The sequence below is a fragment of the Panthera onca genome, chromosome C2, assembly GCF_046562875.1.
Source record: "Panthera onca isolate mPanOnc1 chromosome C2, mPanOnc1 haplotype 2, whole genome shotgun sequence".
Taxonomy (NCBI): domain Eukaryota; kingdom Metazoa; phylum Chordata; class Mammalia; order Carnivora; family Felidae; genus Panthera; species Panthera onca.
The window spans coordinates 83,208,777-83,233,857 of record NC_138347.1 but is presented as its reverse complement, the minus strand read 5'-3'; the positions used below and the strand labels follow the sequence as shown (position 1 = coordinate 83,233,857).

General features: G+C 42.7%; 1 protein-coding gene, 1 long non-coding RNA gene and 1 pseudogene across 2 annotated transcripts in view; 2 read left to right on the top strand and 1 right to left on the bottom strand.

Annotated features, from left to right (window-relative positions):
• The window catches only part of LOC144617433 (uncharacterized), a 19,705-nt gene extending 8,496 nt beyond the window's left edge, over positions 1–11,209 (bottom strand). Inside the window, exon 1 of the long non-coding RNA XR_013557966.2 lies at positions 10,978–11,209. This is a non-coding gene — a long non-coding RNA (uncharacterized LOC144617433). The remainder of the gene's footprint in view (positions 1–10,977) is intronic.
• EIF2B5 (eukaryotic translation initiation factor 2B subunit epsilon) lies at positions 11,170–25,081 on the top strand. The gene is made up of 16 exons (XM_060639357.3): positions 11,170–11,423; positions 12,422–12,546; positions 13,391–13,576; positions 13,670–13,847; positions 13,935–14,015; positions 14,292–14,369; positions 14,651–14,963; positions 16,462–16,607; positions 17,226–17,367; positions 17,489–17,590; positions 17,790–17,897; positions 18,335–18,425; positions 18,734–18,857; positions 19,346–19,471; positions 19,885–19,995; positions 20,171–25,081. Exons 1-16 carry the CDS (start codon positions 11,229–11,231, stop codon positions 20,228–20,230), a joined length of 2,166 nt encoding a protein of 721 aa, XP_060495340.1. The 5' UTR covers positions 11,170–11,228; the 3' UTR covers positions 20,231–25,081.
• Positions 16,978–17,058, top strand: LOC132684522 (U4 spliceosomal RNA; annotated as a pseudogene).

Here is a 25,081-nt window from a genome sequence, read left to right as displayed (position 1 = left end):
CAGATTCTGTGTCTCCTTCTCTCTCTGCCCCTTCCCCACTTGTGCTCTGTCTCTCTCTATCAAAAATAAATAAATGTAAAAAAAATTTTAAAAAAAAATCCAAAGGGAAAGAGAGAAATGGCTGGGGGTGGGGGGCAGAGGTGAAATACAGATGGAATAAGATTTGAGATCATGTCACATGGTGATGGGTACACAAGGATTCATTATACTACTTTCTCTAGTTTTGTATATGTTTAAACTTTTCATTCTAAAATGTTTTTAAAACTGTTTCTTGGGGCACCTGGGTGGCTCAGTCAGTTAAATGTCGATTCTTGATTCTGGCTCAGGTCATGATCTCCTGGTTGGTGAGTTCAAGCCTGACATCAGGCTCTGCACTGCCAGTTCGGAGCCTGCTTGGAATTCTCTCTCCCCCTCTCTCTCTGCCCCACCTGTATGTTCTCTCTCTCTCTCTCTCAAAATAAATAAAATGAACTTTAAAAAAAAACCTGCTTGTTTCTTTCCTTTTTGTTATAAATCTTAATCTCTTCTCAGGCAGATGCAGGCTTCAAACCAACTATGATGATGTCATGTATTCAGAAAGATAAGGAAGAAAAGCACATTACTGGCTCTCAAAATATTACCTACAATTAAATTAGTATTATGACACAAAGTTTGAGGCATTATTTCTGTTTTAGGGTTATGGACTCAGGGAACCAATCTATAGGGTTGACAAATATACAAGTATAGTCTATAAATGAAATAAACATTATCATATATACAAATATATATTTATATGATCATATGTGAGATGATATATATTTGTATGTATAACTATCTTCAGAGGTGTTTTTAATTTCCAAATGCATGGAGTTTTCTTAATTATCTTCATGTTATTGATTTCTAAACTCCACTGTGGTTAGAAAACATGCTTTGTCAATGCATGTCAAACTTTAATGTGCACATGGAATGCTCTGGGGATCTTGTCAAAATGCAGGTTCTGACCCAGGAGGTCTGGAGAGGGGCCTGAGCTTTCACTTTTTTTTTTTTTTTTTCTAAGTAGGTTCCACATTCAACGTGGGGCTCAAACTCACAACCCTGAGATTAAGAGTCACATGCTCTACTGATTGAGCTGGCCAGGCACCTCTGAGCTTATACATTTCTAACAGGCTTTCACATGATTCTGCTGTTGCTCTATGGACCATACTTTTCATGGAAAGGGTCTGTGTAACACCAATTCCCTAATATCTATTGAGATTTTTTTAATTAGAAAAATTTTTTTAATGTTTATTTTATTTTTGAGAGACAGAGACAGAATGTGGGCAGGGTAGGGGCAGAGAGAGGGAGACATAGAATCTGAAGTAGGCTCCAGGCTCTGAGCTGTCAGCACAGAGCCCGTCGTGGGGCTCAAACTCATGAAGCGTGAGATCATGACTTGAGCCGAAGTTGGGAGTTTTAACGGACCAAGACACCCAGGAGTCCAATTCCCTGATATCTATTGAGATTTAATTTATGTATAGTTAATGCTCACAAACATTCCACAGGCATCTAGAACTAATGTGTATAATCTGCTTACTGAATGGTGTGCTGTAAATATCTATTAAATCAAATGGTTACTTGTGATATTCAAGTCTTCTGTATCCTTATTCACGTATTTCTTTGATCTACCAAACACTGAGAGAAATAGATTTAAAATCTTCCTACGATGATGGATTTGTCAATTGTTTCTCATAGTTTCATTAATTTTTACTTCATATGCTCTGAAGTTTCATTTTTAGGTGCACAGAATTTGAAATATTTTCTCTTCCTGGCGAAATAAAGCTTTATCATTATAAAGTGACCATTTCAATTTCTAGTAAAAGTTCCCAACAGATTTGTTTTGAACAGTATTTGCCTTGTGCACCTTTTTCCATCTTTTTACTTTCAGCTATTCTGAGCCCTTATGTTTTAGGCATGTTATTTGTAAACAGATATTGCTGTATTTTAGTTTTTGACCCAGTTTTTACATGAATAATAAGAAAGATCTTAGAATGTTTTAACTCTAATCATCTCCTTTCTGACTTATATTTACAAGTAATTTAGCACGTTCTTTTCTTAACTCCCCAATTCAGACATTAATATTATTTTATATCACCAATATTTATTGAGATTAGCTCACACATTTACAGTTTTACAGGGTTTTGTTTTGTTTTGTTTTTTTACTAGATCTTTCACTGTGCATCTCAAACCTTTGTTCTGGAATCTTCTTCTGCTTCGAGGTATATCTTTTAACTGTGCTATTCAATATGCGGTTCAAAATGTTGGAAATAATCAATATCTGCACTGTCTAATAAACCAGCCACTAGCCACATGTGATTATGGAGCACTTGAAATGTGGCAGTGTGACTCATTGCTGAATTTTTTGTTTTATAATTTTAATTTAAATAGCCGTATGTGGCTAGTGGCTACTGCACTGGACAGTAGAACTTTAGAAGTTCCATTAATAAAGGACTTTTGATGATTAAGTGCATGTTTTTGTTGATCTGAAAATGTATTTCACCCTTGTTCTTGAAAGATAATTTCTCTGGGAAGAGAATTCTAGGCTGACGATATTTTCTCTTAACACTTTAAAGATGTTATGCTATTATTATTTTCTGGCTTCCATTTTTTAAAATAATTTTTTAATGTTTATTTATTTTTGAGAGAGAGAAAGACAGAGACAGAGTGCAAGAGGGGGAGGGGTAGAGAGAGAGAGGGAGATGAAGAATCCAAAGCAGGCTCCAGGATCCAGGCTCTGGGCTGTCAGCCAGAGCTGACATGGGTCTCAATGGGCTTGAACTCACAAACTGTGTGATCATGACCTCAGCAAAAGTCGGATGCTCAACCAACTGAGCCACCCAGGCGCCCCTGGCTTGCATTTTTGCTCTAGTGAAGTCAATCTAATTTTTATTCCCTTTTATTTTTTTAAAATATTTATTCATTTTTGGGAGAGCACAAGTGGAGGAGGAGCAGAGAGAAGGGGACTGAGGATCAGAAGCAGTCTTTGCTCCAACAGGCTGACAGCAGCAAGCCCAATATGGGGCTCAAACTCACGAACTTCGAGATCATGACCTGAGTTGAAGTCGGACGCTGAACCAACTGAGCCACTCAGGTGCCCCTGTTCCCCTTTAGGTAATATATATTTCTCTGGCTGCCTTTAATTTTTTTCCTTTGGTGTTTTGCAGTTCTGCCACCTGTAAGCACCAGAGTGTTGTTAATATCCTCTGGCCCCCCAGACTCAGGATCCCCTTCTTGTCCAGGTATTGGGAAAGCTCTGGTTATTTCTCCAGGTAGACTCTTTAGGAGGGAGTTACCAACAAAATTCTTGGCACCTACTGACCTGCCTCTATGGTAACCAAACATTCCAGTTTGCCAAGGACTGAGAGTTTCCTTGAGTCCAGGATGCAGGACTTTCAGTGCTAAAACTGGCATTGTCCTGGATGACAAGGGCAGTTGGTCACCCTACCTACTTTCTCTCTTTTATACCACAGCTCTGCCCCTCCTCACGCACACATGTCCCCTTGTGGGAGGCTGGATAAAGAGCAGGTCAAGTATAGTGTCCCTCTGTTCCTATAATCCCTGCTCCATCAGGATTCAAGACTCAGATGTTCAAGCTGATAGGTTAGCCATACTTGTTTTTTCTCTTGGCAATGCTGTCTCAGGAACCTTATTGACTCTCAGAGAGATGGCTCTCTCCCCAGCCACAAAGCTCAAGCTGTTTTCAAGAAAACTGGTCACAGAGTAGCCCAGGTCCTGGGCTCAAAGTACATTGCGGATATGGCTGGCCTCCTTCTTTACAATTTTGGAACACTCTGTCAAAAGGTACCTAAGTAAGTCTACAATAATTGCAGAATAGGTTGGTGCACAACACAGCAATGACCTCCAGGGGGTGGTGGTGCCCAACTCCACAAGCCACCCTCCAGCACCTTATTAAGGCTCAGCCCAAGCAGAGTATTATGTGTGTTAGTGACTGTTTTCCCTTTTGTCTCCCTTCTTCTTTTAAGTTTTTTTAAAAAAAATTTTTAGTGTTTATTTATTTGAGAGAAAGAGAGAGAAAGAGAGAGAGAGAGAGAGAGAGAGAGAGAGAGAGAGAGAGAACAGGTGGGGGAGGGGCAGAGAGAGAGGGAGACACGGAATCCAAAGCAGGCTCCAGGCTCAGAGCTGTCAGCACAGCTGACCCAGATCCCGACTCAGGGCTCGAACCCACGAACTGTGAGATCATGACCTGAGCTGATGTCGGATGCTTAACCAACTGAGCCACCCAAGCACCCCTTCCCTTAAGTTTTTGAGTGAAGTTTCTTTTGAATAATCCCAGCATGTTTTGCCTGAGCTATAGAAAGCTTAGAAGATATTTCTTCCTCAGCTCATCCTGGAAGACAAAGACGATTGTTATACCTATAGAAACTAGTTTTATCACTGGAGATAATAGTGAAGATTCCAGAAAAAAAAAGAAAGAAAGAAGAGAAGAGAAAAGAAAAGAAAAAAAAAAAGAAAACAGGAAAGAAAACAGAATGGGAGAGAACTCAGAACTTTATTCTTTCATTTTCTAGCAAGCTAGGACATGAACGAACAGTAAACATTTCAGCTATCCTATAACATATTTAGAACGCTTTCAGAACAACTCCAGATCCAAAAGTAACTAGAAAATAAACAACACTTGTGGCAGTGAACAATCAGCTCGGATTACTAAACCACAAGTGAGCCCAGATGAGAAGCACAAAAGGCTCTAAGATTTCTTGTCGAAGTGCTCTAATCCACCAGCTGATGCATGCAATCCCCAAGTCCTCTTTAGCACTGCCTAGAAATGGCCTGCTCCTGTGCATGTATCAAGGGTACCCTGCAGGGGACAGATCCTACCATTATTTTGACATCTTTATAGTAGAACCTGAAGACAAAAAAAAAAAAAAAAAAAGTGCCATTTAAAAGTTAAAAGAAGGGGCGCCTGGGTGGCTCAGTCGGTTAAGCGTCCGACTTCAGCTCAGGTCACGATCTCATGGTCCGTGAGTTCGAGCCCCGCGTCAGGCTCTGGGCTGATGGCTCGGAGCCTGGAGCCTGTTTCCGATTCTGTGTCTCCCTCTCTCTCTGCCCCTCCCCCGTTCATGCCTTGTCTCTCTCTGTCCCAAAAATAAATAAACGTTAAAAAAAAAAAAAAAGTTAAAAGAAAACACAGGAGAAAAACCTCTTGACACTGGATTTTGGCAACGATTTCTTAGATATGACACCAAAAGTACAGGTAACAAAAGAAAAATAGATAAGTTGAACTTCATCAAAAGTTTTTACTTTTACTTACATCAAAGGACATTATCAACAGAGGAAAGAGGCAACCCATGGAATTGGCGAAAATATTTGCAATTGATATTATCAGATAAGAGATTGATATCCAGAACATATAAAGAACTCCTACAACTTAAAAAAAAAAAAAAAAAAAACTATTTAAAAATGGGCAAAGGACTTACATAGACATTTCTCAAAAGATACACAAATGGCCAATAATTATGCACGTGAAAAGATACTTAATACCACTAGTTATTAGAGAGATGAAAATCAAAACCACAGTGAGGGGTACCTGGGTGGCTCAGTCGGTTGAGGGTCTGACTTCAGCTCAGGTCAAGATCTCACGGGCTCATGGGTTTAAGCCCTGAGTCGGGATCCGGGTCAGCTGTGCTGATAGCTTGGCGCCTGGAGCCTGCTTCGGATTCTGTATCTCCCTCTCTCTCTCTCTACTCCTCCCCCGCTCACGCTCTGTCTCTGTCTCTCAAAAATAAATAAAAACTTTTTAAAAATGAAAAAAAAAACCACAATGAGATACCACTTCATACTTATTATGATGATGATTATAAAATAAAGCTTTATAAAAAAATAACAAGTGTTGGTAAGAATGTGGAGAAATTAGAACCCTTGTGCACTGTTGGTGAGAATGCAAAGTGGTACAGCTGCTGGGGAAAACAGGAAGGCGGTTCTTCAAAAAAATTAAACACAGAATTATCATATTATCCAGAAATTTCACTTCTGGATACATACCCCAAAAAAAGTGAAAGCAAGGACTCAAACAGATATTTATACACCCATATTCATAGGAGCATTATTCACAATAGCTAAAACAGGGAATGAACCCAAGTGTCTATTAAGTGTCAAGATGAATGGATAAACAAAATATGGTGTATACATACAATGGAATGTTATTCAGCCTTAAAAAGGAAGGAAATTCTGACATATGGTACAACAGGCATGAGCCTTGAAGATATTATGCGAAGTGGGGCGCCTGGATGACTCAGTCGGTTAAGCGTCCGATTTCAACTCAGGTCATGATCCCACAGTTCAGTTCGGTCCGTGGGTTCGAGCCCCGCTTGGGCTCTGTGCTGACAGCTTCAAGATTTTGTCTCCCTCTCTCCCTGCTCCTCCCCCACTTGTGCTCTGTCTCTCTCAAAAATAAACTTTAAAAAAAATCTTTAAAAAGAAGATGTTATGCTAAGTGAAATAAACTAGTCACAAAAGAACAAACATTGCATGATTCCACTTACATAGGTATCTAGGGTAGTCAATGCTTAGAGACAAATTGTAGAATGGTGATTGTCAGAGCTAAGGGGAGAAAGAAATGAAGAGTTATTGTTTAATGAGGACAGAGCTTTAGTTCTGCAACATGAGAAGAGTTCTATGGATGGATGGTGGTGATAGCAGCACAACAACGTGTATGTCTTTTTTTTTTTTTAATTTTTTTTTACGTTTATTTGTTTTTGAGACAGAGAGCAACAGAGCATGAACGGGGGAGGGTCAGAGAGAGAGGGAGACACAGAATCTGAAGCAGGCTCCAGGCTCTGAGCTGTCAGCACAGAGCCAGACGCGGGGCTTGAACTCACGGACCGCGAGATCATGACCTGAGCCAAAGTCAGACGCTTAACCAACTGAGCCACCCGGGCGCCCCAACGTGTATGTCTTTAACACTACTGAACTGTGCACTTAAAAATGGGTAAGATGTCAGGGCACCTGGGTGGCTCAGTCAGTTAAGCGTCTGACTTTGACTCAGGTCATGATCTCAGAGGTTTATGAGTTCCAGCCCCATATTGGGCTCTGTGCAGGCAGCCCGGAGCCTGGAGCCTGCTTCAGATTCTGTGTCTCCCCCTCTCTCTGCCCCTCCCATGCTCACACTCTGTCTCTCAATAACAAATAAACATTTAAAAAAAAAATTTAAAGAAATGGTTGGGCAAATTATGGTATATTTTGGTAAATACAGAATATTATGGTAAATACAGAATATTATGGAATCATTGAAAATAGCTAGGTTTGTCTACATTCTACAGTATATTAAATAAAAATTAAGTTGCAGACAAAAATGTATTATTATCATCAGCAAATATTCAAATTGCATTGACAGTGTGTCACACAGGGTTCTAAGGGCCTTTCATATTTTTATTGAAATATAATTAGCATACAGTGTTATATTAGTTTCAAGGTACAATATGATTCAACAATTCTATACATTACTCAGTGCTCACCACAATAGGTATAGGGCTTTTTTTTTCTAAGTTTATTTATTTATTTTGAGAGAGAGGGAGAGAGAGCAGGGGAGGGGCAGAGAGAAAGGAAGAGAGAGAATCCCAAGCAGGCTTCGCACTGTCAGTGCAGAGCCCAGTGTGAGGTTAGAACCACAAATGGCAAGATCATGACCTGAGCTGAAACCAAAAGTTGGATGCTTAACTGACTGAGCCACCCAGATGCCCTGGTGGAGAACTTTTTATATGTTATCTCATTTAATCCTCACAACAATCTTATGAGATAAATACTATTATTATCCCATTTCAAAGATGAAGAAGTCCAGGCATAGAGAAAATGAGTAATCTGCCCAAGGGTAAACAGCTAGTAAATGACTGGAGCCTGTAATGGAACCCAGATTCTCTGACCCTGGAGTACCATCATATAGCATACTGTCTCTAAACATAATTCTATGCTTGGGTATGTGCAAATATACGTATATCATGTATGTATGAATATATGTATATGGTGTATGTTTGTGGGTGTCTGTGTCTGTGTGTTTAATCATATAATGTATCTCTAGACCTAGACATATAAACTTAGGGGAGAAATGGAAAGATTACCTACCGAATTATTAATAATGGTTATAATTCTCAAGGTTGGGCAGGATGACAGAAATAGGGGAAAGGATTTTCACTAATTTTGCTTGTGTGTATGTGTGATTATGTACTTGTGGATTTTAGGATCTTTCCAGTAAGCTTTTTTTCAACTTTTTTTTACTGCGGTAAAATATATATATATAACATAAAATTTACTATTTTAACCATTTTTAACTGTACATTTCAGTGGCATTAAGTACATTCACATTGTTGTGCAACCAGCACCACCCTCCATCCACAGAACTCTTCGTGTTATAAAACTGAAACTCTGTACACATTAAACAACAACTCCCCGTTTCCTCCTCTTGGCCAGCCCATGGCAACCACAGTATTACTATCTGTCTATATGAATATGGTACCTCCTATAAATGGAATCATACAGTATTTGTCTTTTTGTTACTGGTTTATTTCACTTAGCAGAATTCCTCAAGGTTCATCTATGCTATAGCTTATGTCAAAATAGCCTTCCTTTTTTCAGGCTGAATAATATTCTGTTATACATATATATCACATTTTGCTCATCCATTTATTCCTCAATGGACACTTGGGTTGCTTCCATGTTTTAGCTACTGTGAATAATGCTTCTATGAATATAGGTGTACAAACATCTGAGTCCCGGCTTTCACTTTTTGGGGATATTTATCCAGAAGTAGAATTGCTGGATCATATGGTAATTCTATGTTTAATCTTTTTGAAGAACCACTGTCCTGTTTTTCCACAGTGGCTGTACTGGTTTACATTCTCACCAACAGGGTACAAAGATTCCAATTTCTCCACTTCCTCACTAACACTTGTTATTTTCTGTGTTTTATTTTAATATTTTTTAAGTTTATTTATTTATTTTGAGAGAGAGCGCAAGTGTGGGGGAAGGGCAGAGAGAGAGAGAGGGAAAGAGAGAAAATCCCAAGCAGGCTCCACACCACCAGTGCAGAGCCTGACACGGGGCTCAAACCCACAAAACTGTGAGATCACACCCAGAGCCGAACCAAGAACTAGATGCCCAACCGACTGAGCCACCCATGCACTCCTGTTTTTTTTGATAGTAGCCATCCCAGTGGATGTGAGGTGATATTTCATTGTACTTTTGACCTGTAATTCCCTATTGTTTAGTGATATTGAGCATATTTTCATGTGCTTTATTGGCCATTTGTAGATCTTTTTTTGAGAAATGTTTATTTAAGAAATTTGACCCATTTTTGTTTGGATTTTTGTTGTTGTTGTTGTTGTTGTTGTTACTGAGTCGAGTACATTGTGAAACATACATCCTCCCTGAGCCCCTCCATTAAAAACCTTATACCCAGCTATCCGTATACACAATTTCATGACTCTAGACTTTTCACTCACCACTTTCCTGGATCACAAGAGTCATTTAAAAGTTTCTAAAATTGTGGGTGCCTGGGTGGCTCAGTCCATTGAATGTCTGACTCTTGATTTCGGCTCAGGTCATGATCTCACTGTTTATGGGATCAAGCCCCCAGCTGGGCTCTGCACTGACAGCTCAGAGCCAGCTTGGGATTCTTTCTCTTCCCCTCTCTCTGCTGCTCCCCCACTCGCTTGCATGTGCACACTCTCTCAAAATAAATAAATAATTTTTTTTTTTTCCTAAAATTGGACCTACTTTCCATATGCTTCACTACCACCACCACTGCTCCAACACCTGCACATCACTAATCCAATTTAATCAGCCTTTTTTTTCCTCTTTCTGCCCATGGATTTGTAGGACAGTAGAATAGCATCCTTTACAGTGCACATATATTTGAGTGAAAACTTCTACTGAGATGCCTTCTCCCTTTCCTTCTCCAGCCTAAATTTTCCCAAATCCTTAAGAAATGGTTTTTGCTCAGCACTATCATTAACCAGTATGGGGAAGAAATGAAAGACTCCGTGGTCCTAGGAGGGGAGCGCCTGAGTACCTCTAGTCAAACCGCAATGACCACGTGGAAACAACAAATCTAAGCCTTCTGAACCCCAAATGGCAACGTGCAAGGCCAGCAATGGTGAGAACAAGGTTTGCAGAAACTTTGCCGGATAAGCGGATCATGGATTTCGCACAGTTCTGTGTAGAAAGGGCGCTGAGCCTTGCTGGAAAACTAGTCTTCCAAATAACCGCCAAGCAGCGCTGCCTGGCTTCCCCCGCGTCCCCAAGGTCTGACTCCTCCGCAGGACTGGTTTTCTCCCTGCAGCCACCGCCTTTCCCCCCAATCATGCTCTGCCTCTCGAGCCTAGGGCTTTGCTTAGTTCCTTCCGCCTCAAAGCTTTAACTCCAGTCCCACTCAACCTTAGATCGACCTCAACTCCGCTCTAAGACACAGTAGGGTTTCAAGAAATGCTGATAGGCCGAATGAATGAAGAAATGAAGAAATCATAAAATAGTAACTTTTATCCTCACGTAACCTGGCAGAAAGATGTGGAACTCTGAAGTCAGACAGATCGGGTTCCAATACCAGTTCTTCCACTTAGTAGCTGCTGGGTGAAGTTTGCTCCTCTGAGTGTTCAAAAAATGTTTGTCGAGCGAATGAATAAGATGTGTGAAAAATTAAATGAGATAATGCTTGTATCGTCCGCTGGCCACCATCAAGGCTCCACAGAATTACTATTCTCCCTACTATATACCATGTTCTGTATTTATTTAGGTGGACTGTGAGTTCCCTGAGGAAGGAGATGTTTGGGTTCCGAACTCCCCAAGGTGCTGGGTCATATTTAAGTGACTAGAACGTAGATGGAGGACTGCAATTTTTTAAATGCTCCGGCCGAGGAAGATTACATATTCCGAATGGATCAAGCAGAGACCCCAAGTCGCATCATCCCTCGAGAAATCTCAGCCAGTTCGTGTATAAAAGAAGGCCTACCATACCTGCAATTCGAGTCTGTGCGCCTTAGGACTCCACCCCACCCCGCGCCTCCATCCGCTGAGCCCAAAGGCGGCCCACGACTTGCTCCTCCCAGGGGCCGGCGCCTAGGGAACACGCCTGCGCACTGCTCTCTCCTTGTCTCCTGCCTCCTTCCTTTCGTTGGTCCTTCGCGTTTCGAGCGCTGGGTCCTTTTTGTCCCCTACTCCGAGCGGTGTCAGCTTCCGTGCGGAAGCGGTGGCCGTGAGGGAAGAAGATGGCGGCGACTGTGGTGGCGTCGCCTGGTGCGGTGGCTAGTCGGGCCAACAAGCGCAGCGGCCCTGGGCCGGGAAGCGGCAGCGGCGCGGGAGCCAAAGGGTCGGAGGAGGAACCGCCGCCGCCCCTACAAGCAGTTCTGGTGGCAGATAGCTTCAATCGCCGCTTCTTCCCCATCTCCAAGGACCAGCCTCGGGTGAGCACCGCGCGCGGAAGCAGCCAAAGGGCCCGAAGGTGGCCGGGCTACAGCAGGTTATCCTTTCGGCTGCCTAGTGGGGGGTGCTCTGGCAGATGGGCACTCATGCTGACCACCTCAGGTTTGAAAGGCTTGTATAGGGCTCGATGTAGAAGTAGTGCTTGTGAGAAGTCTTCACACGGGGATTCAGTGCCCCAGGAGGAGGCTGTGCTGCCTTTAACCGTGCAATGGAAAAAGAGATCCTTAGGTGAATGGGAACAGCACTTCCTTTTGCCTGCAAAAAGGGAGGTCATATGCCTGAAAAAAGAGCACCGGTAACAGTCTGATCCCATAGTAAGAGCTGTCTTGAATCCCGGAGGGTGTCCTTTTTTTCTTTCCAGGTTTTAATGACAGACGGTGCCATCTGTCAAAAGGAAGACAACTGGTTTAGTGGCCGGTTGCCAGCAGACCCCGTATTGTCTAGATACGGGGGAATTGGACTGAGCTAGTCTTAGGGATTGCAGGGTCACTCAGCAGTCACTAGTTCAAAGACAGCTGCATTTGGATAAGAAAAAATCCTAACTTCCCACACCTCCCAAAAAACCTAATGGCTGTTCATTTTGGACAAATGATTGGGATGGCCAGAAAGAGATCTGGAAGGAAATTTTATGGAGGAAAGGGACTTATCACTGCTTACGTTTCTGGAGATAAGATTGATTTTTAGTATTATCCTTTGCCAGAGTGGCCTGTTGTCCTGTAGCAGCTGTGTGTCCGTTGCTAGGCAAGCAGATTCCATGCTTGCTGTTACATTCTCATCCAAGGTTCTCATGCTTAGAGCATGCCATGAACATCAAAGGTAGGGGCCTGATTACTTTTAACTTTAGAAGATAAAGTAAAACAATAGCGTTTGGGAACACTGGTAGGGGAGTGAAAATTGTGGTTAAGTGGAGGAAAGAATAGTGCCCAGCGGGCCTTTCTGAATTCAAAAATTAAGACTTTTTTCATCTCCTGCCCTCCAGGTCCTCTTGCCCCTGGCCAATGTGGCACTAATTGACTACACTCTGGAATTTCTGACCGCCACAGGTGTACAGGAAACCTTTGTTTTTTGTTGCTGGAAGGCTGCTCAAATCAAGGAACATTTACTGTAAGACTCTGCAACTTTTCTTTCCATATTTCACCATTTTTTCCAGTTTCCTTAGGATGGTTGTAACTAAGTAAGGAGAAATTATGAGGGGAAAAAATGGTCTATTTGGATTCCATCATAAGGACTAAGGGCATTCTCTTCACCTATCAGGAGGTGAGCAGCTGAAGTTGTGACAAAGATTAAAGAATAACATTTGGATTTTTTCTAAATCTCATTTATAAAGTTTGATCTTGTTGATTTTGCTTTGATTTAAAGGCTCTAATATGGAAGTCATAAGAGAAACATCTTTGTTTTGCCACTGAGCTTCTAAATATTGAGCTCTTCCTCATCTTTGTATTCACAGTGCCTAGCTTAGTACAAAGCACGTAGTAAATAAACACTTAACAAATGTTTGGTGAAATCTTCTTGAAAAAGAGTGAATCTTAGGATTTATGGAAGTTTAGGGAATAAAGACTAGGATATTAGCATGGTGTCCTTTAGACAGCTCCTAAATTTGGTTTGGACTTTGCAAGGAGAGAAGTGGCATGGAAAGTGTGTTCCCAGGATACTTTGTATACTCTTAAGTCTCAGCAGGATTTTGAACTCAGATCCATGTTTGGGGACAGGTGTCAGGGTATGGAGAAGAAATAACTATGTTTCTCTAACCCATAAAACAAGACTGGTGACACAGGATGCTGAAACCATTAATTATAGTTCATAAATCTCTTTGAAGTAGAGGATGCTGGCAGGAACCCAGAAAAGCTGTAGAGAAGGTGTGTGAATGTTGAATGGGGGAGAAAAATAGGGAAGCTCTATGCAATCTTTATGCTTGATTTGCTCGTTCCCCTCATCCGCCTTCCTTTAGGAAATCCAAGTGGTGCCGCCCTACATCCCTCAACGTGGTTCGAATAATTACATCAGAATTATATCGATCACTGGGGGATGTTCTCCGTGATGTTGATGCCAAGGCCTTGGTGCGCTCTGACTTCCTTCTGGTGTATGGGGATGTCATCTCAAACATCAATATTACCAAAGCCCTGGAAGAACACAGGTCAGGATGGGAAGATGGTAAGGACAAAGGGTTTGGAACCAGCAGAGCCCTAAGACTGCTATTTTGCTGCTCTCTCCTTCCTATCCTTTATAGATTGAGGCGGAAGCTAGAAAAAAATGTATCTGTGATGACAATGATCTTCAAAGAGTCATCCCCTAGCCACCCAACTCGTTGCCATGAGGACAATGTGGTAGTGGCTGTGGATAGTGCCACAAACCGGGTTCTCCATTTCCAGAAGACCCAAGGTCTTCGACGGTTTTCTTTTCCTCTGGTATGTGGGTATCTGGGGTCCTTGAGACGGGAAAGTGACAGGCTTTAGCAGGAGACATGTTGAAGTGCTTGTAACTTCTCCCTACAGAGTTTGTTCCAGGGCAGTGGAGATGGTGTAGAGATTCGCTATGATTTACTGGACTGTCACATCAGCATCTGCTCTCCTCAGGTGAGCTTTTCAGGGCCAGAGCTGCATATCCAAAGAGTAAAACTCTGAGGAATGTTATTGCTCCTTTAGAAGGCCAGGGTATATTTCTTCTCCCTTTTTCTCTTATCAGTTCCACAGTAAATGGGTGCTTCATCTTGACCCCAGGATCCCATTGGGAGCCTTTTTGGGATTCTGGCCCTTGTCCAACTGTCATAGGGTCTGATAGGTCTCTAGAGGCTTATCTTCACTTCCAGAGAATAGCACTTACCATGGTGCCACCCAACATCCCCCCCACAGGTGGCTCAACTCTTTACAGACAACTTTGACTACCAAACTCGAGATGACTTTGTGCGAGGCCTGTTAGTGAATGAGGAGGTAAGAAAAGGTTCCCATGCCTCTTTAGAAGAGGGCTGTGATTTTATCCCATGCTGATAATTTTTGGTCCTCTTTTGTGTTTTATTGAGCCTTACGAGTAAGGAAAAGAACTAGGGGGTGGGGCGGGGGGAGAGGGAAGCAATATACAAAGAAACATCTTGACCATTTGGCTAGGACATTGAAAGGCAGAGGGGAACTTAAAGTTAGGAAAGAATTGTACCTGGTTGTGTTCTTCCTCTCTTACTTACTTGGGTGACCGCCCTTTCCTTGTCCCCTTTCAGATCCTAGGGAACCAGATCCACATGCACGTGACAACTAGGGAATATGGTGCCCGGGTCTCCAACCTACACATGTATGCGGCTGTCTGTGCTGATGTCATCCGCCGATGGGTCTACCCACTCACGCCAGAGGCAAACTTCACTGACAGCACAACCCAGAACTGCACTCATTCCCGGCATAACATTTACCGAGGGCCTGAAGTCAGCCTAGGCCACGGCAGCGTCCTGGAGGAAAATGTGCTTCTGGGCTCTGGCACTGTCATTGGCAGCAATTGCTCTATTACCAACAGTGTCATTGGCCCTGGCTGCCGCATTGGTGAGCACAGGTGGGGAAATCAAACTGGTCACCCTAGGAGCAGGAACGTGGGGAGCCCCATGTCTTCAGAGAAAGAGAGGGATCGTTCCTGAGAATGAGGAACTAGTGTGGCTACCTTAGTAAAGGACAGAATAGGGATGTGAAATTTGTGGCCTTTAATTTGTGGCCTGTGAGCCTCTTATTGGGTGACCCTTCACATTCCAGAGTACCTTATTCACATTCAGGACCAAGTGGATAATTAACATGCAATAATAACATCTGTTTGGTGCATTGCAGTTTTACAAAGGGGTTTTGCGTACATCGTTTCATTTATCCTCACAAAAACCTTGTGAAGTGAGTATTATTTATTCTCAGTTTATAGCCAAGCAAACAGGCTCAAAGAGGTTTATCTCCCTCAGGGTTATAAGCTAATGAGAGGCAGTGCTAGGACTTGAATGTGAGTATTCTAAGTACAGCATTCTTTTTACTCTACCATTACTACCTGGTTGCTTCTTGGTAAGTCACTTTGGTTATAGGAATGTGATGCTTTTAATGGAACTGGCCCTTTAACGTTTTGTTTTTTTTTTTAATTTATTTTTGGGACAGAGAGAGACAGAGCATGAACAGGGGAGGGGCAGAGAGAGAGGGGGAGACAGAATCGGAAACAGGCTCCAGGCTCCGAGCCATCAGCCCAGAGCCTGACGCGGGGTTCGAACTCACGGACCGCGAGATCGTGACCTGGCTGAAGTCGGACGCTTAACCGACTGCGCCACCCAGGCGCCCTGGAACTGGCCCTTTAAAAGAACAACAATAAAATTCGAATTCTAAAATGTACAAGAAGAGGAGCAGGCATCTGGCTGGCTTAGTCAACAGAGTACGGGACTCTTGATCTTGGGGTTGTGAGTTCAAGCCCTGCATTGGGTGTAGAGATTACTTAAAATCTTTTTTTTTTTTTTTAATTTTTTTTATTATTATGTTTATTTATTTTGAGAAAGAGAGAGACACACAGAATCCGAAGCAAGGCTCCAGGCTCTGAGCTGTCAGCACAGAGCCCGATGTGGGGCTCAAACCCATGAGTGGGAGATCATGACCTGACTCCAAGTCGGATGCTCAACCGACTGAGCCACCCAGGCGCCCCTTAAAATCTTTTTTAAAAATTGAAATGTACAAGAAGAGATGGAAAAATTGAGTTCTACTTCTAGACGTGGATATGATTCTAACAAGGATCTTGAGTTCAAAGGATATCTTGAGTTCAGATATCTTGAAGGTTCTCAGGTACTTAAGTGCAGTATATAGTCTGTGATTGTTGCAAATGGGGTGAGCTAGTGGAGGATGGTCGTGGTAAACACTGTTCTATTCTCAGGCTGGAGCTTAGAAGGGGAGAGGGTGTTTCTGGTGAATAAGGGATGCAGTATCAGAGCTGGGTGGGAGTTGTGCTGCTATCAGTCAGCCCTGTCCTCCAGGAATGGCCCTGGTCTGGAGCCCTGAGTGACCAGGAATGCTTCCTGTCCTGAGCCAGGTGATAACGTGGTGCTGGACCAGGCCTACCTGTGGCAGGGTGTCCGAGTGGCTGCTGGAGCACAGATCCATCAATCTCTGCTCTGTGACAATGCTGAAGTCAAGGAACAAGTTACACTGAAGCCACGCTGTGTCCTTACTTCCCAGGTAAGACCATCTCCATACTGCATACAAGCCCCAAAATGGTTGGTGGTCATGTTGAGCCAGAGGGGCCTTATGTCCACCCATGTTCCAGCCTGAATTGAGAGTCCCAATCCAGTGGATTCTTTTTTTTTTCTTTTTCTTTTTTTTTTTTTTTGAGATAGAGCACGTGTGCTTGCACACACACAAGTAGGGGAGGGACAGAGAGAGAGGGAGAGAGAATCCCAAGCAGGCTCCACACTGTCAGCGTAGAGCTGGACGCAGGACTCAATCCCATGTGAGATCATGACCCAAGCCGAAATCAAGAGTTGGAGGCTTAACTGACTGAACCACCAGGCAGCCCCCCTTGTTTTTAATGTTTATTTATTCTGAGAGAAGCTTTGTGCAGTGGCAGTATCGTAGCCAATGAGGTTTATCCGAGGCACGATTATTGCTAATTGAAAACTATTTATTCTGAGAGAGAGCGTGAGCACACGGGGCAGAGACAGGGGGAGAGAGCGCAAATCCAGTGGATTCATTTATCTTCTACTTAGCTTAGTAAAAATAGTTGCTCTCATTGTCAGGATGTACCTTTTCCCAACACACTGATGGATCTGTGCCACCTACTCTTTTTTGGTCCCCTAGGTGGTAGTGGGCCCAGACATCACGCTGCCTGAGGGCTCGGTGATCTCTTTGCACCCTCCAGATGCAGAGGAAGATGAGGACGATGGCCAGTTCAGTGACGATTCTGGGGCTAACCAAGAAAAGGAGAAAGTGAAGCTGAAAGGTGTGAGGCTTAGCAGGTGTGGGGCATCTGTGTGTCTCTTTGCCCCGTGGGAAAACCAGTATTTCCTCCTAGAGTGATTGTGCTTCTCCTGTGCCTTCACTAAAGATCAATGCTTTTCCAGGTTACAATCCAGCAGAAGTTGGAGTTGCTGGCCAGGGCTACCTCTGGAAAGCTGCAGACATGAATGTGGAAGAGGAAGAGGAACTACGGCAGAATCTATGGGGTGAGCTAGGCCTTATTCCTGTCACCCCCCCCCCCCACACACACACACACACTCCTAAGTCGGAATATTTTGAAGGAGAGTGAATACTTCAGAATCAGACCACTTGTTTATTACTTTATTCATTCAGACAGGGTAGATAGATTACTCTGTGTCAATGGCTCTTTCCTTTTCTTGTTTCTCACCCTTAATGGGTTCTCAGGACTCACAATCAATGTGGAAGAAGAGAGTGAAACTGAGAGTGAGCAGAGTATGGATGCTGAGGAGCTAGACAGCCGAACGGGCTCCCCACAGATGGATGACTTCAAAGGTGAGTGGCCAGGGGAGCAGTGTCCTGGGACAAAAGAGGAAAACTTCCAGTTCATTCTTTGTCTGGATCGACTAGCCAGAGACTTGTGTTTTTCCCAGAAGGGGTTTGGTATAAAATCAGGCCCGTAGGGTGCTGGGGTGGGCTCAGTAGGTTAAGCATCCAACTCTTAATTTCGGCTCAGATCAGGATCTCACAGTTTATGAGTTCAAGCCCCATGTTGGGCTCTGCGCTAACAGTGCAGAGCCTGCTTGGGATTCTCTCCCTCTCTCTCTGTCCCTCCCCTGCTCATGCTCTCTCTCTCTCTCTCTCTCTCTCTCTCTCTCTCTCTCTCTCAAAATAAATAAATATTTAAAATAAATAAATGATAAGGTCAGGAGTAGAGAACTTAAAGCATTCTGGAGTGATGTTGGCTCATGAACTTTTTCGTTTGATTTTAGTATTCCAGAATGAAGTCCTGGGAACACTACAGCGGGGCAAGGAGGAGAACATTTCTTGTGACAATCTAGTCCTAGAGATCAACTCTCTCAAGTAAGAGCAGCCCTTCCCTCTGCTCCTGTCCGCTGGGTAATCCCAGGCAGGTAGAGGTTCTCTCCTGTTTCTTTCCCAGATAGGAACTGATTCCCTCAACGTCCCAAGTGAGCAAGGCTAGTAGAGAATTAGGATGATTCAAGGAGAATGTTAGGTTCTGGCCTCAGCATAGACTTCCCTCTTCCAAAGTCTTCCCCTTGCATGTTGTTCCATCTGACTTCTCCCCCAGTGTCCTGTCAAAGTCATGGTCCTACAAGCAAGCTGAAAGGGCCAGTGAAGGCCCTGGTGTCACCCCAGTCTTCCCACAGATACGCCTACAACATAAGTCTAAAGGAGGTGATGCAGGTATTGAGCCACGTGGTCCTGGAGTTCCCCTTCCAACAGATGGATTCCCTGCTGGACCCAAACCGTTACTGCGCCCTACTGCTTCCCGTGAGTAAAGATGGGCTGAAGACAAGAGATTGGGTGGTGGCAGATCATCATTCTTGCTGTGTTTCACTTTAAATATCTTACTATGGGATATGTGTTACTTGTGGTTCCTTTCTCCTTGCCTCTGGGTATAGATTGGGTACAAGAGCAGCCCAAAGATACATCCAGAATAGTCCTAGACTTTTATACTCTCTGACTGAAATGATTTAGCACAGAATGAGATCAACCTTTAGGCTGGCAATAGGTATGTTGAGGCAGCCTGTAGCATCTGACCCCCTTTTACCTTCTCTGGGAAATCTTTTCTTTTTCACCAACCCTGACTGCCAGCAACTCCCAAGTCCCTCTGACATGATTCCTCAGGCCTGTATCATCTCCCGCTTGTTTTCCCATATCCTGATAGTCCTCTGTTATCGATATTGACTTTCTTTGCTATCTAGATTTAGGTGCATGCTCAGGAATATATTGCAGTTCCCTTCTCCTTTCTTCCATAGCTTCTCAAAGCCTGGAGTCCTGTTTTTAGGAACTACATAAAGCGTGCAGCTGATCATTTGGAAGCATTGGCAGCCATTGAGGACTTCTTCCTGGAGCATGAAGCTCTTAGTACTTCCCTGGCCAAGGTGAATACCTCAAGCCCCCTAGTCCTGCATTTGCTTTGAAACAGACCTTGGCTGCCTTCATGGAGACACAAAACAGGCTGACATGAATCCAGTATGGGGTTTGATTAATAGCACCATCTACCCCTATTATCATGCTGTTTGCTAGGATGTACAGCTTGGAGCCAGGCTAGTAAGGCAACCATTTGGTGATTATCCCAGGAACCAAACAAAAGTTCCAGAAGTTAAACCTATCCCAGTAGCAGAGTGAACAGCTCATTCTTGTCTATTTTTAAAGCAACTGCTTGGTGTTTAAAAGGAAGCTGATAGTTTGGTGGAAAGAGGTGCTAAGATCTCGCTTCCTCTTTCTCTGTTATCTATTATATCTTGCTGGGTTCTTTGAGGTCCCTGAGATCTCCTCTGCTGGCCTTCTGCAGGTGCTGATGGCTTTCTACCAGCTAGAGATCCTGGCTGAGGAAACAATCCTGAGCTGGTTCAGCCAAAGGGATATGACTGATAAGGGGCAGCAATTGCGCAAGAACCAACAGGTGAGTCAGGCTGCCCTCCTGTGACCACAATGGTTGTCTGGTCCCTGGCTCTTGGTCATAGATTCCAGGGTGGTTGGTCCCTGGGACTCTGGCTGCTCAAGCTGTTTATCTGCTAAGGAGAACAGAAGGGTTATATTCCCCTTCCTCAATAGCTTTCCACTCTGCTTCCTTACAGCTGCAGAGGTTCATCCAGTGGCTAAAAGAGGCAGAAGAGGAATCATCTGAAGATGACTGAAGTCACACCGCCTGCTCCTATGGGTGTGTTGATAGCCCTCCCGGCTTCTGGACCAGAGCAGATGGGAGGCTAGTTGCAGAAGAATGAGTGATCACCATCCAAGCTGAGACTTAAAGGAGCAGAGGCTGGAACTACAGTATTCTTCCCACCTCCAGTAACCATGTGCCTCCCATCCTGACTGGGGAGTTGGGAAAAGGGAAGTTGGGCTGGAACAAAGCTCTGCCTAAAGAGGAGCAAGGCAAGCCCTGCAGTTAGAGGAAGCCCAGAGGAATAGTTTTGTGCTCTGGCTTTCCCTCAGGGAACAGCAGAGAGCAACTGGCCCTTTCTGCTGCTTGTATTTGTTAATATTAAAAAAAAAAAAAAAGAGGGGGATGTATTTGGTTTCTCTCCAACTCTGACTGATCAGCTCTTAAAATAGGTGACCAAAGAGTTCTGAACCTGGCAGCTTTTCCTTAACACCTGGGAGAGAGGGAGAGGAAGGGTGTTACTGCCACTAGGTGGTACTGTGGTGCCTTGCTAATTGACCATTGCCTTGGCTCAAGGGTAGTGAAAGGCCTAGATTCTTTTCCAGCCTCTGTGGACCAATTTGTGGTCCTGGAGTAGTATTCCTGAGCCTATTTCCATAGAAAGTCCTAATGCAAACACTTTGCTGTCAGAGGGTGATTATCCAAACATATGTAAAGTCCATTGACCAACTGCCATGCTTTGTGCAATAGATCCAGTACAATTATCAGGGAAACTGGGATATTCAGCATCTTAAAGATAAGGAAGTTTGCTTAAGGTCTCAAGACTCTTGAGGAGCAAAGCTAAGGGCTTGAATCGCATAATCTAGAATTCTTTATGTTTCAGCATATTCAGTGTCTCAGTGAAGGGAAATTGCCTCCAGAGGCAAATATAACCCCAAGCCAGCAATGAGTATCCTAAGAACAGAGAAAGATCCTATGAAATGGCTTACTGTATGGTAAGCATTTTGCTAAATACTTTTCATGTGTTTAAACTTCACAGTAGACAATAGGTCATATCCCCATTTTCAGATGAAGAACCTAAATTTCAGAGAGGTCCTATAACTGGTCATTGATAAAGCTGGAGTTTGCCATTTTGCTCTGTTGTCCCCTTTAACTTCAACTATGAGACATGCTCTTCTGTCTCATCTTTTTAAGCTCTTTTTTGCTGTCCTAAAACCTTTACCCTATTGACACTTAAACTGTGGCAAATGTTACTGGTAACCAGTGATCCTCCTGGACATCACAGAAAATGGTTGCCATTATTCATTTTAGTTGGGTAAAAAGGAGTAAGCTGAGGAAAAGAATACTGAATTGTATTCAAGGGTGTGAATGGGCAGTACCGAGTATTTCTAAAGAGTGAAAAAACAGGATTTGGCTTAATTTACTTTTCTTGTTCAGTAAATCTCAGTTTCTGCTTTTTCATATGTAGGAACTAGTGCCTAGAGGGCATATGAAGGTTAAGGCATGGACTACTAGGAGCTGTTAAATACAAATAACTTTAGGGCATCTCTGATTTGTACCTAATGGGTAGCAGAGATTAGAGGTGGCCTATAGAACTTTTTAGAAGGAAGAGATTCCTTCCAGAAGAGTAATTAGGGAAGGATTAGAGGATTGTGACACTTGAGTGGCCTAAAAGCAGGAAAGGGTAGAAGGGGATATTAAAAACAAAGCAAAGGATTTCCATTTAAATGTGGTATACTAAACACATGGGGTTTTGTTTTGTTTTGTTTTTTGTCTTACTTTTTCAAAAACCCCATTCAAATGCCAGTAATGAAATTCTTCAAAAAAGGCACATGACTCAATAAGGAAAACCAGAGGTGATCACAGTGAATAAGAGACATTAACATTTTGGAAAATGAAAAATAAATCAAAGAGTGAAAGTTGATTTAACAGAGCAGAATGAGATGGGTTCTCTCTGCTGAGGTGGTTATTAACAAGAAGCAAACCCAGTGTGCCCTTTTGAACCCAGAAGAGGTTCAGCAAAGGGGATAAGGATTGGGGCTGAGAATGGGGTGGGTGCAGGAGAATCAAAGATCTGTATAAGAAAAGGCCCCCCAGGTTTCTACCTCATCTGGTTTAGCCAGGTAATTACCCCAACTGTCCTGCAAGAAATGGGAGATTTAGTCTGAAGAAAGGGAGAGGAAATTATAAAAGAAATATTTATGAAGTTTTCTTAAACCCAAAAGGCAGGACTTTTCAGACTAACAGCTCATGAGTGCCCAGTAGAATGAATGAAATAGCCCCATGAAATTTCAGAACTTTAAGGAAAAGATATTAGAGCCTCTGGACTCAAGAGCAGACATGGGGATGGGGGTGAGGGGCTAGATTGGAAATGAGGGATTAAGTGAAAGTGTATGAGTGGTAGGGCTCTGAATATCAGCACACACCAGGCAAAAACAAGCTGAATAAGTGCAGGGGAAAAAAAGCCTTTCAATACTTATACTTTTTGTTTTCTCAAAACAAAAAACCATCTTTACCCTATTTGATCATCGTACAGTGAATCCTGTTAGTTAAAAAGCCCTGTACCTCGACAGAGCTTCCAATCAGCTTTTTAGTATTTCACTCTTAAGTGTGAATAGACTGCCGATGGTTATCAAACATTTGAGGAAACTTTGAACATGAAAGGCAGAGACCAAAACAAAATTGAAACCGAGGAAACCATGACAAAGTAGGGAGTTATTTGAAAACCTCAGGGAGGGGGGCTAGCTATAATTATTCTCAAAAAATATTGTGTCTGAAGACAGTACTATGAAAAGGGAGAACTAGATAACAATTTTTTTCAAACAAGTTTTTAGAAATTAAGTAAATTGTTTCCTACTGAGAATTGGAGGACTAGAGAACTGAATAGGATGGAGATGTTATCCATCCTTATGTAGTTGAATTTTGAGTTGTGACATTTTACCTATCCAATTGGATAGGGGAAAGGTTGGAAATAATGTTAAGAAAATCTTGCAAAAAGATGCAGTCATTCAAAAATAAAAGGGAATGGTTGATAAAGGAAGAATCCAGAAGGTCCAACATCTAACAAGTTGTAAAAAGTATGGGGAAGATAGTAGTGATGTTACTAAGTAAGGAAATATTGTTGAATTTCTCGATGGAAAGGACTCACTAAGTGCCTAGCACAGTGAATAAGCACCAAGATATATCGCCATGAAATTTCAGAACCTCAGGAATAAAGGGAACTTCTTCTAAAAACTCACAGAAAGAGTAAAAACAAGTCATGTGCAAAGCCTTAGGGAAAAATAGAGATCTAACTGCTTAATAGCAACACTGGAAGCTGGAAGACAATGTAGTGATACCTTCAAAATTCTGAAGGAAAATTACTTTCAACTCAATCATGTTTTCAGATTTGCAAGTTCTCAAAAGGGGTTTTATTTCCCATACTCTCAAAGTAAGCCACCAAAGGGTGTGCTTTATCAAAGCAAAGGAGTAAAAAGTATCCAGGAAATGGGGATCCAACACAGAGGAGAGGTAATTCAGAACATGATGCAGAGAAGTCCCAGGGTGAGAGCTGTGCATAGGCTGAGACATCCAACAGTGTCGACCAGAGCAAGAGAGCAGAAGGTTCCAAGGGAGAAAATGGTTGGATAATCTATTTGACTATGTAAACAATATGTATTGAGAAACTTAGATTATGTAGTAAGACTTAATGGTAGATATATAAAAAAGCAAATGAAAAAGGAAGGCTATGATTAATGCCAGCAGAAATAAAAAGTTGTGAAGGAAGCATTTACTCAGTGAAAATGTTAATACTAAAATCTATACTGATTTAACCAAAAAGGATAATTTTACTATTTTAAGAGGCTAGGGGGAAGGTGGAAGAAAAATAAATCCATCAATGAAAATTGGAAGTAATATGCAATATCTAGAATGTATAGATCAAGAAATAGTGTAAGCTTTAAAAGTATACTGGGATAGGGAGGAAAATGGGACAGAGAAATGCTGTTAAGAGCTTAACATGCACATATATTCAATTAAAAAAAAAAGGGTATGAAGTGAAAATGCACAAGATATGTGCAGGTACTAGCAATTAGGTTGATTTGCTGAAGTAGAAAATATAGCCAGCATATTATGAAACAAAAAGCTGTAGAGGTTGGCAGTTTAGAGTTTTGAATACAGTGCTAAGAATATTTGGAAGGCACTGGGGGAATGTCGAGAGGTTCCTGAGCAGAAGAGTTGTGTGGAAGAGGTACTTACTCTGAAAATGCTAATTAGACAACGATACAAAATGGAGTGGGAGGAGCCCACACTTGTTACTGTGGCCTTAAAAGACCTATGTGGTCTAGTCCCAGCCTATGTTTCCAGCCTCATCTACCACTATCACTAAAGTCACATTGGCCTCCTTGTTCCTCAAATTGGGAGAGAGTTATTTGTGCCTTGAGTCTTTATATTGGGCCATGCCCTCTGCTTGGAATGCTTTCCCCCCACACCAGACCTTATAGCTGCTGCTGCTTCCATTCTGTCTTAGCTCAAAGGGAAGAGGCCTTCCCTAACCACCCATAATTCTCTTCTCCCTTTTACTATCACATTGCTCCATTTTATCTTTTTCATAGCATGTGTCACTCTGAAGTTATTTATTACAAGCTTGTGTGCTGCTTTTCAGATCAGTGAAAGTCCTGAGAGTAGTCTTACCTGTCTTGTTTTGCTTTATCCCCTACAGTATGCCTTGCACCTAAATGGACACTTTATTGAATGAATTAAAAGCTAAGGGGTGAGAAAATCTATTAGGGACCGATTACACCTAGTTCTGGTTTCTTACTGTCCCAGTCATGCACTCATTTTCATTCTTGCACTTGTTCCGCATCAATCCATTTATTAAGCCACTGCTTTGCACCTAGGTATTGTA

Bases quoted from the DNA above. Each gene is read 5' to 3' on its own strand.
- EIF2B5 (XM_060639357.3), top strand. From the start codon at position 11,229: ATGGCGGCGACTGTGGTGGCGTCGCCTGGTGCGGTGGCTAGTCGGGCC. The intron at 18,426-18,733 runs GTAAGAGCAGCC...GTCTTCCCACAG, and splicing joins CTAGAGATCAACTCTCTCAA to ATACGCCTACAACATAAGTC. The intron at 18,858-19,345 runs GTGAGTAAAGAT...TTTCTTCCATAG, and splicing joins ACTGCGCCCTACTGCTTCCC to CTTCTCAAAGCCTGGAGTCC.